The sequence below is a fragment of the Hemicordylus capensis genome, chromosome 3, assembly GCF_027244095.1.
Source record: "Hemicordylus capensis ecotype Gifberg chromosome 3, rHemCap1.1.pri, whole genome shotgun sequence".
Lineage (NCBI taxonomy): Eukaryota > Metazoa > Chordata > Lepidosauria > Squamata > Cordylidae > Hemicordylus > Hemicordylus capensis.
In genome coordinates this window covers 92,292,601-92,310,413 of record NC_069659.1, presented here as the reverse complement: position 1 = coordinate 92,310,413, position 17,813 = coordinate 92,292,601, and the positions used below count along the sequence as shown (strand labels likewise).

General features: G+C 43.7%; 1 protein-coding gene across 16 annotated transcripts in view; it reads left to right on the top strand.

The window, feature by feature from the left end:
* Positions 1 to 17,813, top strand: part of ERG (ETS transcription factor ERG) — a 189,102-nt gene that overhangs the window by 148,546 nt on the left and 22,743 nt on the right. For all 16 annotated transcript variants that reach the window (XM_053309168.1, XM_053309169.1, XM_053309171.1 and 13 more), the window contains one exon: positions 2,523 to 2,740. In XM_053309168.1, the coding sequence (XP_053165143.1) occupies positions 2,523 to 2,740 (218 nt within the window). The remainder of the gene's footprint in view (positions 1 to 2,522; positions 2,741 to 17,813) is intronic.

Below are 17,813 nucleotides of genomic sequence, written 5' to 3'. Positions count from 1 at the left end.
CGTACTGGAGAAGTATACCTCCAGCATCTGCAGCTGTTTAATTTGCTCATTTTTTAACACCTTCAGTCAAAGAGTTTGAAACTTTTTTCTTTATACACATTCCAAAAGCTGGAACAATGGAACCCAACTTCTTCAAACAATTTGCAAGAAGTATTTAATTTATACACCTTTTGGATCCCCAACCAGGTGTTTTGTTTTTGTTTTGTTTGTTTGGGAGGATGTTTTCACCATTAGGATATTTTGTAGGGTTTTTGTTGTTATGGATTAGAGATTGAAAGTTAGGGTTTATAAAACATGGAAAGCCAGTAGGATGTGGACCCTTTGGATGAGGTGATAGGAAAATGTAATAAATAAATAAATGTGCCTAGATGTAGAGCAGGGCTTCACATCTCTGGCCTTCCAGCTGTTACTGGACTACAATTCCCATGATTCCCAGTAATAGTGACCAATAGGCAGGAATGATGGGCAGTGGTCCCTCTAATTTTTTTCATCTCTGTGTGTTTTGTTCTGGGCGGCAGTATCAAGGCACAGTGGGCGCACGTGCATTCAGAGTGGGTCCTTCCTGATTCAACTGAGCAGGATATAAAATTAACTGAGCAGACATAAAAATAACTTGTGAGCACACATTCACAACAGTGATGATGGGATCTGTAGTCAAACATTTGCAGGAGGGCAAAAGTTGTACATCCCTGTTACAGAGGAAATATGATTTGTGTTAAGTGAACACCTCCTAATGTGTGGAATTCCCATGCAGCCTAGAACAATGAAGCAAAATTGATAATTGATTCCCTTTCAGACAGGAGGTAACTAAGAGACAGAAAAGTGGGTGTTTTGGCTCAGTCCTATGAGATGTTTCCAAAACTGCTGCAATTCATAGACTTAGAACAAATTGCAAGATGATTTAAAGCAAATGTATCAAAGGGGTAGCTGCAGACGAGCAATACACAGGCATTTCTGCCCACATTTGCAGCCTTTAAAACGAATCTTTTAATCCTTTGTGAACCGCCTTGAAACTTGGATATAGATGGCATAAAGGTGCGTCAAACAAACAAGCAAACAAACAAATAAATGTGTCTTACAAAAAATGCCAAACCTCCACTTACTCCATGGATAAGAACAGGCTCTGGCTGCCCATAAACTTAATTCCAGCATAACTGAGTCATAACATGGGCTAATCTTTGCCTTTCTTCTTTTCTACCTTGACATGTGTTTAGTAGTAAGTAAACTAGTGAAGGTCAGAATATAGAAACTCTTTATTTATTATTTTATTTTATTTTATTTTATTTATTTATTTTATTTGTATACCGCCCTTCCAAAATGGCTCAGGGCGGTTTACAATTAAAACAAACCACTAAAACAGTAAAGAGCTAAAACAAATTAAAAACAATATAACAATTAACAATTTTAAAACATTCTAAAACAACAATTAAACAATTACAGTGATTAAAACCCCTGAAATCAGGTTTTTAATTTTTAAAAAAACAGATATTAAAACCCTCCAAATTTAGGAAGCTGAGAAAGCTTGGGTGAAAAGATGGGTTTTCAGGTGTTTTTTGAAAATTGCCAGAGATGAGGAGGATCGTGTCTCAGCAGGGAGCACATTCCACAATCTTGGGGCAGTGACCGAGAAGTCCCGTCTCTGTGTAGCCACCAAACGAGTTGGCGGTGACTAGAGATGGACCTCCTCAGATGACCTCAATGGGCGGTGGGGCTTGTAATGAAGAAGACGCTCTCTTAGATACCCAATGCCTACGCCGTTTAGGGCTTTGTAAGTTATAACTAGCACTTTGTATATTGTCTGGGAACCTATTGGTACCAGTGTAACTCCATCAGTAAAGGAGTAACATGGTCTCTCCGATATGACCCAGAGAGAAACCTGGCTGCTGCGTTCTGAAGCAGCTGTAGTTTCCGGAATACGTACAAAGGCAGCCCCATATAAAGCGCATTACAAAAGTCAAGTCTGACAAACAATGGAGCAGGAACTTTTACATTTCTCAAAGGAGTATTATGAGGAGACCAGTAGGCAAGTCAACAAGCCCGAAAGACATGACTGAGGGGAAATTGGCAGCTGTAGCACCCATTTTGCAGTCAGTAACGGATGCTAGCCTGGCTTGCATTTTGCTTCCATTCATAAAAACAGTAGCATCCCTGAAGCAGCAGTTATAAAAGCTTCAGTCTCTTCCTCTCTCACTCTACTGTCCAGGAAGGAAAGGACATGACCTTAATTTCTAGGCAGAAAGGAAAGCACACTTCCCATGATTCAGCAAAGTAATTTCTTAATTATGGTTTACGAAATGCTACTAAGATAACATACGTGTTCAAGATTGTACTACAAAGTGGTGGTACACACATGTGGAAGAACCACATGTATACCTAGAACTGTAGCTGATGTTGCTGCTGCCAAACAGACCAGGGTCTATTCCATTTTGAAAGTTTGTTCTTTCTGGAAAGCCTACACTCTTCACAGTTTACATGACTTCCCCTCATTGTCATTTTGTTACTTTCTCCTCTCTGACCTTTAGGAAGCATTATCAGTTGTGAGTGAAGATCAGTCTTTGTTTGAGTGTGCCTACGGAACTCCCCACCTTACTAAGACAGAGATGACAGCCTCCTCCTCCAGTGAATATGGGCAGACATCCAAGATGAGTCCACGTGTCCCCCAGCAGGACTGGTTATCACAACCTCCAGCCAGAGTCACCATCAAGATGGAATGCAATCCAAATCAAGTTAATGGCTCAAGGTAAAGTGGCAAAGAAGGAGGTGGTGGTTTTCCTATTTCCCCACTTGTAGGTTTCCCAGATGCATTTTGGTTAACCACTACATGATACAGAGTGCTGGAATGGATGGGCCTTTCTGCTGATCTAGCAAGGATTTTCTTATGTTCTTCTAAAGCCACATTTTAAGAACTGGACATTAAACTCCCTTTGGTCCTGTTTTGACAAGACTTTCCCCCTGAGGCTTCTTCTGGATTGAGAGCAGGCCCAAAGCTTGCACGCTGCCACCACTACTTCCCTCACCAAGGGGAATGGCTAACAACCAAACCTGGACGTCCAGTGGTTTATTTAAATGTGGCATCTCTTCTGACTTCGGAAAATTAAACCTCAAAGGGACTAACAATTTCCTCCCTAGAGGGAATCTCAGGAAGCATGTAGGGCAGTAATGGCTCCAGCAGGCTTTTGTATCTTCTTACGAAGGTGCACTTATACAGTTCAAATGATAATTAACGTAGCAACACATATCTAGCCATTTGGTTTTGTACAGTGGAGCCATAGGTTGCACACTTCCCAGGCAAGGCAACCTGATTTTGAAAATGCTTTGCTGTGAAGAGGGCTTGCATTAGCAGAACAATTTCAAAATCAGGCTATGAGACAATATATGTGTACTGTTGTTCCCTTTTTCAGCAAAAGGGTGCTGTGGATAAAATGCCAGTTATCTGTTGATAAAATGCCTGTGGATAAAATGCCACTATACACTGATTTCCCTTTTGTGCAGAAGCATATACATCTACACAGCTTAAAACACATTCTTATAATCACATATGTTACAAACATACTTTTAAAAGCTCATGTTCCCATCAGTTTACATACATTGCCATTATCTAAGTGCAACTGGAATCACTGGCAAACATAACAAGTGGCATAACACCAGAAACAGCCCCAACAGTGTAGCAATGAGGCTGCTGTGGGGGGAAAGTGCCCCTGGACAGCAGTGCAGTGCTCCTTCTGTTTTCCTTGAAGTGCATTTTAAGTATTTCCATAGCAGCCTCATTGCTACACAGCAGCCCCGACAAGTCCTTCACCTCAACAGAATGCCACCCATCATGTCAACCATTGTAAATAACCATGATTGTGGATTGGATTTTGGCACTCATAGCTGCACAATGTTCGTTGTGTTGATAATATTTCCAGATCTATATCCAGCTCTTCTAATAAATATGAAGAGGGAAACCGTGGTACAGTTGTTTAAAGATGAGTTTGTTATTGGAATCTTGTGAAGCAGTTATCATGAAGTTATACCCATGAATGCATGCTCTAGATTACCAAGAATACTTGAGAAATATAGAGCAGTTCATTATGCCTTTGCCTGAGTGCCCCTCGAACTCTGAGAATATGAAAAACGCACTACTATATATATGCACATATGAAATGTGTAGAAAGGAATGCTATGTTCTTTAGTAGGCTACTTCAGGAATTGATGAATCCTTGTTGCTACAAAAATGTGAAATCAGATTGTATACGCATGCAGTAGTGTGGTGCTCCCGTTAAGTATCTGAAGTTGAGGGAGGTGAAGGGACAGCAGGAGGCATAAGGTGTTCCTTGGTCCTTCTCCCTCTGTGTCTGAGGTGATTTCAAATGATGTCTTCTTCATATCTATGAAGAAGTTGATGTCCAGAGTCTTGACTGGGATGGCATCTAATCATGTAGGAGTTGTGTGAGATACAATCCAGTCAACATTTTTGTCCTAGTGTGACGACAGAAGCTGGAAATTCAGAAGGCGGTTAAAAGTTTAAGCAGACCTGTTGGTCCAAGCACTGAATAGTTTCCCTAAACTTGATAAAGCTACTAGGCACAAAGTACAATTTGGACCTATTCATGTCAGTGTTTGTGTTGCCACTTACCCAAGGAAGCGGGATTGTTTAGCCAGCTATCATTAGATCTTTATCTGAGCAAGCTCCTTCAACAAAAATTACTTTAAAATCCCAGAGGTAACTTTGCTTAACTGGTGTTTTGGCTCACATCATTAGCCCAGCACAGATAATGCTAGTGAGAAAAGTTTAAAGAAACTCCACAGGAAGTGTGGGATTATGATTCACACTGAAGAATTCATTTCTATGTATGGCCAGCATGCTCTGTTCTGGCAACCTCCAACAGCATATAATCCCTACCCACAAAAGCAGGCACAGGAGGACTGTGGCTTCCAATGCACTCTTATGGGACCGCAAGCACAATGTGCTTACAAGTTCTTGGAATGAATTACAGCCTGGGAGATGTAATCCATTGCCATTATAAAAGAGTTTCTATATAACATAATAAAAGCAAAACAAGAGAAGATAGATTTAGAAAGGTGTAGGCCAACTGGTGGTTTTGTTCTTGGTTTTGTTCTTTGTACCAGTGTGTATCAGATTTCAGAATTCTCCAAGCACTAATCTAATTGTAAATTAAGAATATAAGCAACATCATTTCATAACTGGCAGTTATATCTCTCACCCCCTTAGCCCTTTCTTCACTCTAACCTCACACACAAGAAATATTGGAATGTCTGCTCTAATGGAGAAAGGATCATGTGTAGTAAAACTTAAACCAGCTGTTTCCCTGCATTGCAAAAGCAAAGAGCAGAACTGGTAGTATTTATAGCTTGCTTGGCCTCTAGCAAGCCAGACACTGACTGCCTTAATTTGCTCTGATAGCCTTAAGGCTCAAAACAGCTGTGGAATGCAAAGAAACCAATGGCCAGGGCAATAAGTGAATTGTCTCCCCTAAACTTTATTGTATTATTGAAAATGCATAGCCTTATACATATGCATCTTGATAAACTTACACTTCTTTGTTTTAGCTGTTACTGGTCTATAGCAGTTGCTTGTCATTCAAATGTTTACTATTATCTAAATCCTCGATACAATTTTTGACCAAAGATCAGCATACAAGGAAGAATGGATTCCCGGCGTTTGGCTGATCTTTAGGCATTCTGCTTCCCTAGACAACATATTAAGTTAGTACCCCAACTCACACTGGATGTACAGAACATACTCCTCAATTTGTATGGAGGAGAAGTCTGTCAATAGCCAGAATTCCTGAGAGTTATGTATTGCCTCCAGGTTCAGAGGCAGAATATATCTGAATACCAGTTGCAAGGAAGCAACTTCCAGAGAGGGCTTTTGCCTACACATCTGACTTCTGGGCTTCCCAGAGGTATCTAGTGGGCCACTGTGAGAAACAAGATGCTGGACTAGATGGACCTTTGGGCTGATCCAGCAGGGCTCTTTTTCTGTTCTTTCATGGGAACTTAGATGAAACATCATTGTTGGGCAGAAAAGGATGAATACTGTTTTCTACAAGCATATGAAAGGAAGCAAAGCTGGCACACAGCCAAGTTATTGTGTAAACCTGAGCAACAAAATAGTTCACCCTGGTGGCAGAAAGTTACTTCTGTCTGCTTTGGTGGCTAAAATGTTGTTTTATGCAGAAGAGGCAATTGTTTTCATTAGAGTTCAGATTATATCAAAATATGTACAGTATACAAGTTTACCTTTTATATGTATATCTTATTTCCAAGCGAACAAAACTTTCGTTTTGAGGCAGGCTGAGATTCTGAAGTTGCACCTCCTCCCATCGCATGTTTTGCAGTGCTGGGCCTTCTGCATCTGCTAAACTGATCCTTGTTAAGATCTCTTAATGTTGCTCTGTTCCTTTTGCAATAAATCACTCTGGCTGACATGTTCTGCAGCTAAACACAGGTAGGACAGACCTGCTCAGGCTGTTGAAGGGCTCTCTCATACACAGTGACATTGCTGTGTAAGGGATGTTCTAGTACTACTACTTACCCTTGTGCAATCACAGGTCGGATGCTATTTGCTTTATTCCCAATGGAAGTACCATCTGGCCTGCAATTATGTAAGGGTGAGGTGTACCGGAACAGACTTCTTGCACAGCAATGTTTCTGTGTTTGTTAGAGCCCTGCAATGGTTCGGGCAGGTCCGTGCCACCTGCATTTTACTGCAGAACATGTCAGCCTCTGTTCATATTTTTTATAAGCTTTAAGAGGCTATGTAGTTTGTGTGTATGTGTCAGGACAGTTCTTGTGTATTTTTCAGGTGTGATTATTAATTTCTTACTTACTTACACTTCTATCACCACATCCAAAGGCTCTGGGCGGGGCACGACAGATAAAATACTACAGCAAACAGCAATTAAAACAATATAAAAACAAATTAAAAGAATTCAGAGTCATTTAAAACAAATTAAAAATACTTTAAAACAATTTAGAAACCTTGGAAGGCCAGGTCAAATAAGTAAGTCTTTAGGGCTCTCTTGAAGGCGAACAATGAGCCCAGACTATAGATATCTGCCTGGAAAACACTCCATAGACCAGGAGCAGCTCCAGAGAAGGCCCGGCTCCAAGTTGCCACCAGACATGCAGGTGGTAACTGGAGACAGACCACTCCAAATGACCTCAATGTGCAATGGCGATCATACAGAAGATTTACAGAGGGAACCAAAATGACAGGTCATTGTGAAGTAAAACATCCCAAACTATAGTTCAGGCACAGAGGTCTGAATGAATCATAGCTAGTCTGCATTCTTTATAGAGTAGACTTTCTTGTGTGTAGTTTGGTTTTTTTTAATGTTACTATCCTCTGTTCCCGGTTCTTTGGAAGTAAAGCAGATTATCCTTAAATAAAACTTCACTGTAGACAGCCCCTTTGCTAATACTGTATTCCGCAAACTAATACTTGCTTGTGCTTTATGCTTTCTCCTTTATATGGTGGGTGCCAGTTTTTATTCAGCAAATCACTTAGAACATGTGATGAATTTTCAGTGGGTATGTAGACCCCTTGAAATTAGAGCCCATACACACTTTACTGCTTAAACTCTGGCACAAATAGCACCTGGTGGCAAATGGCAAAATATACTCACCATGCCTTCCATTATGAATGGCACACGTTCATTTAAAGGACTAGACTTCTCTGCACTAAACATGGAAGTGGGGACCCAAGCTGTTCCAAATGGCTTTTTCATGTTTGTTTGGGGGGACCTGGCCATTTAATTTTGAATAAACTCCAGTGAAGCTAGTACAATAATACCTGCTTAAAATTAAGTAGGTTTAAGTGCTTTGGCTGCAATCCAGAGTTGTATTATGTATGCAAAAAGGCCTCTACAAATAGAATAGAGTATATTCATTTGGGTACCCACCCTACCAGCAGCTTCTTGAATTGCAGCTTCTTGGTTTTTCCCCATATCCCCCTGATTCTCAAAGGGTGACTTGTCCAAGACCCTGCTTGGGGCAGAAAGCCCACTGCAGATGTAGAGATCAGCCTGTGGCCTTTGGGACTGAGAGCCTTGGGGTCTCTGTTGTCAGCAATTCTTCTCAGTTGATTATAATGGCAAACTTCTAGAGCAAATGCTTCTAGATTCCAGTGAGAAATGCAAAGCTAGTCTTTTCTCCTCTTGCTCTGTTTATATCTAGCTCAGAAACCCACACTAACAGCTTTAAGAAGTCTGCCAAACACTGATTGCTACCACTTGATCTTTTAAAGAGCACAGTGAAAAGTGTTTATTGTACTTTTAATGCACGATTGCCCATGGCAATAGAACAGTCTAAAACTGATGATATACTTTATTGCTGAAACAAGTGGTTTATGTCCTTTACATTCCAAAGGATTTTCAAAGAAAGGGAATAATGTAAATTTGCAAAATGATCTAAAGAATATCACTAGCAGTCCTTTCCTTTTTGTATCATTCAAAATAAGTTTCATTTACAAAAACAGAGGAAGCAGACCACGTTGCCTTGATTTAGTTCCGACCAGCATTACCAGAAGGTAGTACACAGTTATTTAAACTTTACTTTATTTCATGGCAAGTTATGAGGATGTGAATAAAAAATTGAAAATAAATCAATATTCTGCATATAGCTGTTTCTACCTATAGTTGCCTTATGGAGAATCCAGACAATGGCACTGCCAAACTATTGCATTGTGTTCTCTTATCTTTTTGGAGACTTGGTTTGTTGCAAATTCTGTTACTTTAAAGGCAAATTATAGTACCACCAGCCATATTCTGTCATTATGTTCAACATAGACAGTAGTACACTTGCCACTTTTAACCTTCAAATGAGGGGTCTTGTACCCAGGTTCATTTAAAAAAATGAGTTCACACAAAATACTTGCACTTGTGTAAAGACACCTGTATGCACACACAACATGGTGTTTGAATAGGGCTGTCGTGGACTAATAAAGTACAATTGATGCCCCTCATGGGAGGGGTGGCAATGATGCCATGGTTCGTGATGCCCGGCCCTTTTGCATTACTTAATGCTATTTTCCATTGCACTGCCATTACCTTATGCTGCGACATAGTCCCTTTACCCTTAGGCTGGAGTTCTGAGGTTATCACACACAAAAACCCTTTTTCCATTTCTGTGCAAAAGCACTACAACTCCTGTTACTACTTCTATGGATATTTATATACCACTTTTATATAGCACCATACCTGGACACCATACCTCAAAACGGACATTATAGAACTGGAGAAGGTGCAGAAGAGGGCAGCCAGGATGATATGGGGCCTAGAGCACCTTCCTTGTGAGGCAAGGTTACAATACCTGGGGCTTTTGAGTTTAGAGAAAAGACGACTGGGGGAGACATGATAGAGGTCTATAAAATTATACATGGTGTGGAGAAAGAGAACATTTTCTTCCTTTCACATAATACTAGAACCAGCAGTCATCTCATGAAACTAATTGCCAAGAAATTTAGGACAGAAAAAAGGAAGAACTTTTTTACACAATGCATAATGTGTGTAAAGCAGTTCCAGCCTGTCAGCTGACCAGGGGGCTCTCTCTGGCCCTATATAAGAACGCTGCCTTCTGCCTCAGAAGCTCTGAAGCCTTGGGAGAGACCACCTGCTTCCCAGACAACTCCCTAGGGTGAGAGACTGGTGTGGGCTGTCTGTTGCTGCTGCTGCTGCCGCCTTGAACATCTGCCTGCAGGAGAGGGAGAGGGGAAGGCGAGTCCACCTGCCGGTCCCCTGCCTGACCTGTAGAACTGTGGCAGTTGAACTGTGGCCTCTGGCTGCTTTGCAGGATCAGGGCCAGGAGTGTGTCAGCAGTTCCAGCCTGTCAGCTGACCAGGAGGCTCTCTCTGGCCCTATATAAGAATGCTGCCTGTGGCGGGGTCGCCACCAAAGGGGCAACCACTTCAGGGGAGGGCCAGGGCCAGGTCTCTTGGCCCAGGTATTTGTATGTGGGAGGCATTTAATAAAGGGGCTTCTATTTTAATTTGTCCTGGGTGAGGAACTTGTATAATGTGTCTGGGCTTATCTGGAGATGGAGAGACAGGGGGTGGGTCCACTGGCTGTGGGGCGGCCATTCCAGTGGTGGTGGGGAACAGAAGAAGTAACGCTGGCAGGTCAGCAGGTCGTTACAGGGGAAGGGAACATAGAAATCTAATAACTGTTTCCCCTTCCGGCTGTCCTGCCAGCTCTTTGACCTTGGGGAGCAGTGCCGACCACCCATGGAACCTCACCTTGCTCCTCTGTAATGCCAGATCAGTCCAGAACAAATCAGAAACCATCCATGATTTGATTCTGGATGAAGGTGCCGACCTGGTATGTATTACAGAGACCTGGTTGGGGGAGGTTGAGGGCCCAGTGTGGTCCCGGCTTCTCCCTCCATGGTACTCTGTTGAGGAGTGGGTGAGGGACCAGGGGCAGGGAGGTGGAGTGGCTGTGGTCTACAAGAATAATATCCCCCTTACCAGGATCCCTGTTAGAGTATCAGACCATATCAAATGTGTGTACTTACGTTTGGGGACCAGGGATAGACTGGGACTTCTGTTGGTGTACCGATTGCCCCGCTGTTCAACAGAGTCCCTAACTGAGCTGACAGACTTGGTCTCGGACTTGATGTTGGAGTCGCCCATGCTTGTGGTGCTGGGTGACTTCAATGTTCATTTCGGGACCAATTTGTCCGGGGCGGCTCAGGAGTTCATAGCGGCCATGACGACTATGGGCCTATCTCAGGTGGTCTCGGGACTGACGCACATTGCAGGTCATACGCTTGATTTGGTCTTTCACTCTGATCAGGGTGGTGTTCCGTGGGTGGGGAATCCTGTGATTTCCCCTTTGTCATGGATGGACCACCATCTGGTTAAGGTTGGACTCACAGTCACACCCTACCTTCGCAGGGGCGAGGGACCTATTAGGATAGTCCGCCCAAGAAGGTTATTGGATCCCATAGGATTTCAAGAAGCCTTGGAGGGATTCAGTGTTGGCTCTGCCGGCGATCCTGTTGATGTCCTGGTGGAGAATTGGAACAACAAACTCACCGGAGCGGTAAGACATGATCGCTCCTAAGCGTCCTCTCCAACCCGCTTCAAAACTGGCCCCTTGGTATGCGGAAGAACTACGGGGGCTGAAGCGGCGAGGTAGACGACTAGAGCGCAGGTGGAGAAAGACTCTGCTTTAATCTGACAGATTGCAACATAGAGCTCATTTGAAGACCTATGCTTAGGCGATACGTGCAGCAAAGAAGCGATTCTTTTCTGCCCGTATTGCATCCGCAAGTTCACGTCTGGCAGAGTTGTTCAGGGTTGTGAGAGGGCTAGTATGTGCCCCTCCTCCCTTGAATCAGAATTTGGAACCATCAGTTACCCGCTGTGATGTGTTTAATGAATTCTTTGTGGGGGAAATCTCTTGTATTCGGGCTGACTTGGATTTTGTCTCTGCGCTTACTTCAGTATCTGATGCAGAGATATCCAGTGACTCCTCTTATGTGGTTAGGCTGGATCAGTTCCAGTTTGTGACTTCTGAGGATGTGGACAAGCTGATTGGAACGGTGCAGCCCACCATCTGTCCTCTTGACCCTTGCCCGACATGGCTTGTTTGATCTAGCAGGGAGGTTGTTGTAGAAGGCCTGGTAGAGATCATAAATGCATCTCTGAGGGAAGGTAGGATGCCTCCTAGTCTCAAGGAGGCAATTATTAGACCGCTTCTAAAGAAGCCTACCTTGGATCCCTCGGAACTGAGTAACTACAGGCCTGTCTCCAACCTTCCGTGGCTGGGCAAGGTAATTGTGAGGGTGGTGGCCTCCCAGCTCCAGACAGTCTTAGAAGAAACGGATTATCTAGACCCATTTCAAACTGGCTTCCGGGCTGGCTATGGGGTAGAGACTGCCTTGGTCAGCCTGATGGATGATCTCCAACTGGCAATTGACAGAGGAAGTGTGACTCTGTTGGTCCTTTTGGACCTCTCAGCAGCTTTCGATACTATCGACCATAGTATCCTTCTGGAGCGTCTTAGGGGGTTGGGGGTGGGAGGCACTGCTTTGCGGTGGTTCCGCTCCTACCTCTCAGGCAGGTTCCAGATGGTGTCCCTTGGAGACTGCTGTTCTTCAAAATCTGAACATTTGTATGGTGTCCCTCAGGGCTCCGTATTGTCTCCAATGTTGTTTAACATGAAACTGCTGGGAGAGATCATCAGGAGATTTGGTGCAGGGTGCTATCAGTATGCTGATGACACCCAAATCTGTTTCTCAATGTCAGCATCATCGGGAGAGGGCATAACCTCCCTAAATGCCTGCCTGGAGTCGGTAATGGGCTGGATGAGAGATAACAAACTGAGACTGAATCCAGATAAGATGGAGGTACTCATTGTGTGGGGTCGGAACTCGGAGAGACGAGTTTGATCTGCCTGTTCTGGATGGGGTCACACTTCCCCAGAAGGAACAGGTACGCAGTCTAGGAGTGCTTCTGGATCCAAGTCTCTACTTGGTGTCCCAGGTTGAGACAGTGGCCAGAAGTGCCTTCTATCAGCTTCAGCTGATACACCAGCTGTGTCTATTTCTTGAGATAGATGACCTCAAAACAGTGGTACATCTGCTGGTAACCTCCAGACTGGATTACTGCAATGCGTTCTATGTGGGGCTGCCCTTGTACGTAGTCCGGAAACTACAGTTGGTCCAGAATGCGGCAGCCAGGCTGGTCTCTGGGTCATCTAGGAGAGACCATATTACTCCCGTATTGAAGGAGTTACACTGGCTGCCAATATGTTTCCGGGCAAAATACAAGGTGCTGGTTATAACCTATAAAGCCCTAAACAGCTTGGGCCCTGGGTTTTTAAGAGAACGGCTTCTTCGTAATGAACCCCGCTGCCCACTGAGATGATCAGGAGAGGTCTGTCTGCATTTGCCACCGGCTCGTCTGGTGGCTACTCAGGGACGGGCCTTCTCCATTGCTGCCCCAACGGTTTTGAATGTGCTCCTTAGTGCAATAAGAGCCTCCCCCTCTCTGACATCCTTTAAAAAGTCCTTAAAGACGCATTTCTTCATCCAGGCTTTTAACTGATATTGTTTTGATTGTTTTGAATGTTATTTTTAGAATATTGTTTTAAAAATTTTAAATTGTGTTTTACATTTCTTGCTTTTAAATTTTTGTGGGTTTTTTGTTTTGTTTTTAACTAATGTTTTACTTTTTAATCTTGTTGTAAACCGCCCAGAGATGTAAGTTTTGGGTGGTGTCAAAATATGATAAATATAAATAAATAAATAAATAAATAACCTATGGAATTCTCTGCTACAAGATGTGGTGACAGCCACCAGCCTGAATGGCTTTAAAAGGGGCTTGGATAAATTCATGAAGGACAAGTCTATCAATGACTACTACTAGTCTGAGGGGTAAAGGCCACCTCCAGCCTAAGAGCTGAGATGCCTCTAAATACCAGTTGCACAGGAGCAACAGCAGGAAAGAGGGCATGCCTTCAGCTTTTGTCTGTGGACTTCCCAGAGGCAACTGGGTGGGCCACTATGTGAAACAGGATGCTGGACTAGATAGGCCTTGGGCCTGATTTTCTTATGTTAAACAAAAGGTACCAAATAAAATTAATAAAATATTTAAAAATGTATTTTTCATGTTTTCACCTAAAGCAAAATTGCATTATTACAAATACAATTTTAAAAGTGAATGAGCAAATGGTAGAAATGTACTAATTAAAGAGATAATTTCAAGAATGCCAGTGATCAGGAGAATCAACTTTTAAACCTTATGTGGAGGTCTTTTCTAGCTAAAGCTTGCATTCCTAAGCATGCTTTTAAGAACTGAATGGGACTGACTTCTGAGTAAACCTATTTAGGTACTTGCCCATAGTGATCAGCAGTGTGGAATTGTTAGAAGGGAAATAACACTATATTAAATGCCATATGAAGCCACACATTTTAATTCCACTTCCAACTAAGTATGGAAGAGTTGCACCTCAACAGTACTAAAGGCCTCTTGAATGGAAAGGACCAGTATATTTTCTTTATTTGAAAAAAATTTAAAAAATTACTGCAATATGTTGCCTGTAATGTAGCTTTGCCAACAGTTTACTTGCAAGCTGGTAAATACAAATAGCTTCAACAAGTTGTAGTGTTTAAGTCAGTTTATTTATGGGCATGTGATTGGAGAGAAATTCAACATCATAAAGTCTGTCAGGCATATTCAATGCTGTTTAGCACAGAAAGATCCAGTTTCAGGAAACCAGTATTGATCCAAAGGAAACCTTGTCTCATTGCTTTGGTACTATGAACTGCTAACCTCTCCTGTGGTGGAACAGAAGCATCTACAGGGGTGTAGGGGAACAAAGAGGGTAAATTTCCTTAGAACCCTACAAGGCTGAGGGATCTACTGGCGGGGCAGTGCAGGGAAAGGCCTCAAGACTATGATCTGCCCTGGGCTACATCTCTGCAATCCTGAGTATCTATCAAGTCTGTTGTTCCAGTGCTCAGTGAAGTCGCAAGAGAGCTATGCAAGAGGCTTTGGGTTGGGGACAAGTAAAGAACAGAGAAAGAGGCAGCACTATGGGTGAAATTATGTGTTGCATCCTATGGATCATCAGAGCACCCCGAGCCTCCAATATCAGGTGTAATATTTTGTCTGCAAAGCTCTGGAAGATCACACAATTTCTTTTGTTTGATTAAAACTGCTTTCATTTCATTTCAAAAGCCTTTACGCTACTGAGTTTTTAATCAATTTTTGTCTGTATGATAAACAGCACATATATAGACACTAGATTAAGGATGTCAGCCTAACCTACTTCACAGGGTTGTTGTGAGGAGAAACTTAAGTATGTAGTACACCACTCTGGGCCCCTTGGAGGAAGAGCGGGATATAAAATGTAAAAAATTAATATAATATGCCTGTGCCTGGCAGGGAAAACATTGTAATGCCTTTAAGGGATTCCCTGTGGAATGTTAAACTTTGAAAACTCTATTCTATATAAAAGTTGTCAGGCTGCTGCACCTCTGCAGATTTCCATGGCTTGACTTACAGTACCAAGCAGATTTTTCAAGATGTCATGAGCTGAGCTGTGAGCAGTGATGCGAGCCCTGGACTGGGACTGAGCGAATCAGGAAGATGCCAGGTTATCCATTGAGTAGCAGGTACTGGGCCAGGAGGACAAGTCAGGAATAAAGAACCAGAAATGTGCTGGAGGTAAAACTGAGTAGCAGTCAAGAGCCAGAGGGTCAGGAAGAAGCCAAGGATCACACCAAACAGAGTATCAGCAGAAGAAGCAAGACAATACAAGAAACCTTGATACAGAGGCAAGACCTGCCTCACTCAGCCAGGAAGTCTTTTATACATACTGCTACAGGAAAAGGCCAATGAGTGATTCCTTAGGGTGGAGCTTGTTCAGGTCTTCAGAAGCCAAGGAGTCTGCTTGCAATGTGCCCCACAAGGGCATCAAGATGCAGGGCTGCAGAACAGGCAAAGCATGACAGAAGTTTGCAGAGCTGTGCATATGACATTTCTGCACACAGCTTTAGTTACATCACACACACAGTATTACTTTGTATAACGAACAGCAACTAAGTGGTACTCTTCAGAAGTAATCATGGTCATAAGTGTATGCATCCATCACAGTTAAGAGCTGACTCACAAACACTTTTTTTTAACAATACAGAGGTTAATCTGTATGTATATCAATACCTTTATTGTGCTGTTAATCTGAGCTAGAAGAACCATCTATCATGTGAAGTATAATGGTGCAAGAGTGAATCTGATGGCTTCCCATCAGAACCTGGTTCAAAAAATAAACTATCATTGGTATATAGTTATTCTGACCTGATTAATTGGCACGTTCTATTCTGTGATTAGCCTCTGTCAAATTAATGTATGACAAATAATGTGTGAATTAGCCATTGTTGTTTTCATACGTGATGGAAATTAATGGTTGCTTTTGAGCCATTCTTTTGCTGTTTCTGCATGTCTAAATGTGTGATTTTGCCAGGCAGAAGAGAGCCATCTTTAAATACTTCATCCATTTGATGTGTGTGTGTGGGCTCCTTATTACACTGATGAGTCCCAGCTCCATTTTTCACATAATCCAGGAATGACAGTGCGGTTCTTGAATAAGTGCCCGGATGTACTAATGGGCTGGCTGCCAGTAATAAAACAGAATCCAGATAAAACATAGACCTGTCTTCACTAAGGTACTAAACCGTGCCAGAGCTATACTCTTCAGACTGCATGTAGGGGCTCACATGAGTAAATGCTCTGTATAAAAAGAAAAACATCGCTTCACATAAAAAACTTGATTTCAGGATGAAGGTCAGGCTATGATCCTTCTCTCTTGTAATCTGGTTTTATATGTGGAGGGAAATTATTGTGTGAGGGAGTGTTGTCATGAGAGTGCCACTCTGCAGTCTCAAAATGACATAGCCCAAGCACAGATTTACCACCCAGTGAGAACTAAGGCATAATATGCATTAATACTATGGGGAAATGCATATTCCCTTAAGGCATATTAAGGATCACATACTTGAAGAATCAAGATGCCTGATCCTAGACAAGGTGAAGGGGTGCAGGCGTGTCTGCCTGTGTCAGCAGCACTAACAGGCAGACTGTGACACATCTGGTTTGGAGGTTGGCCAGGGTGGGGTGAGCTGCCAGTGGTGTTGCTTCAGGTGGGGGTGACCATGAGTCACTCACCCTCCATGTCCAGCTCAGGAAAGCCCAGCACGGGGTTGCTGACCTTCAGGAAGACTAGCTGCTCCACCAGTCCAGCATCCTAGCACAAGCAATAGGGTATCACCATGTCCCCACTCATGGAGGACGCCCTCCCCCATTCTGGATGCTGACTGGTGGGCATGAGAGGAACCATCCATCAACCATTGCCTAATCAGACCAGACCTGGCCAAACGTTGTCCAGAACTGGATCAGTTCAAGCTCCAGATCTGCCACCGGCTCCTGCAGGTGCAAAACAGACTGCTCAGCACTTCTGCGTGGCTCAGTGAGCAACTCCTGTGCCCCTGGCAAGGTGCCAAGGCACCCCCATTTGAACCACTGGTGAAATGCCTAGATGGAACTGCTGGCTACATTGGCACTGCCAGGGACACCACACTGCTGGTCTGGGAAGCAGTGGTGATGCTGTTGCTGCCGGGGGTGGAGTGCGCACTAGAAGTAGGCACTCCAGCACCCCCCTCCTGGCTCAAACCCAGCCCCTTCTCCTTGGCCTGCCTAACCTTAAAAGCAGCAACTCTTTGTATCCATCAGGCGTGAAGTATTCATCTGCAAGTCCGGGCTCTATTTTAAAACACACACACAAAAACAAATCATCACCCATTGGGGCCATTCACACGATTAGCAAAAATTGGGCTAGGAGAGCCTAGCCTGATTTTTGCTATACGTGAGAACCACCGGGCTCAGCTACGAGCCCAGTGGTTCCAGAGCGGGTAACCCACTCTGGAACCCCTGGTAAAAAAACCAGGTTTGCAGAGCAAGCACTCCGCAAACCTGATTTATAGAATCGTGAGTAGGCGCGGCTTCGCGCCACGCCTACTCATGAGCAGACCCCCGGCCGGGAGGCTTAAAAGCATCGGGGGTCTCCCAAGTATGCTCTGCGCACTCACGCAGGGCATACTGGGGCTTGCGGGGGCCATGTGGCCCCCGAGCTCCACAGCCCCCGCCGGCTCCATTACAGAGCTGGCAATTGTGTGGGTGGCCGATCTGGCCGCCCAGGGCTCCCTCCCCGCTCACCCTACAGAACCAGGTCTCACGGATCATGAGACCCGGCTCATTGTGTGCTTCAGATTTTCATGAAGTCAGTTTGCATCAGCTGAGGACC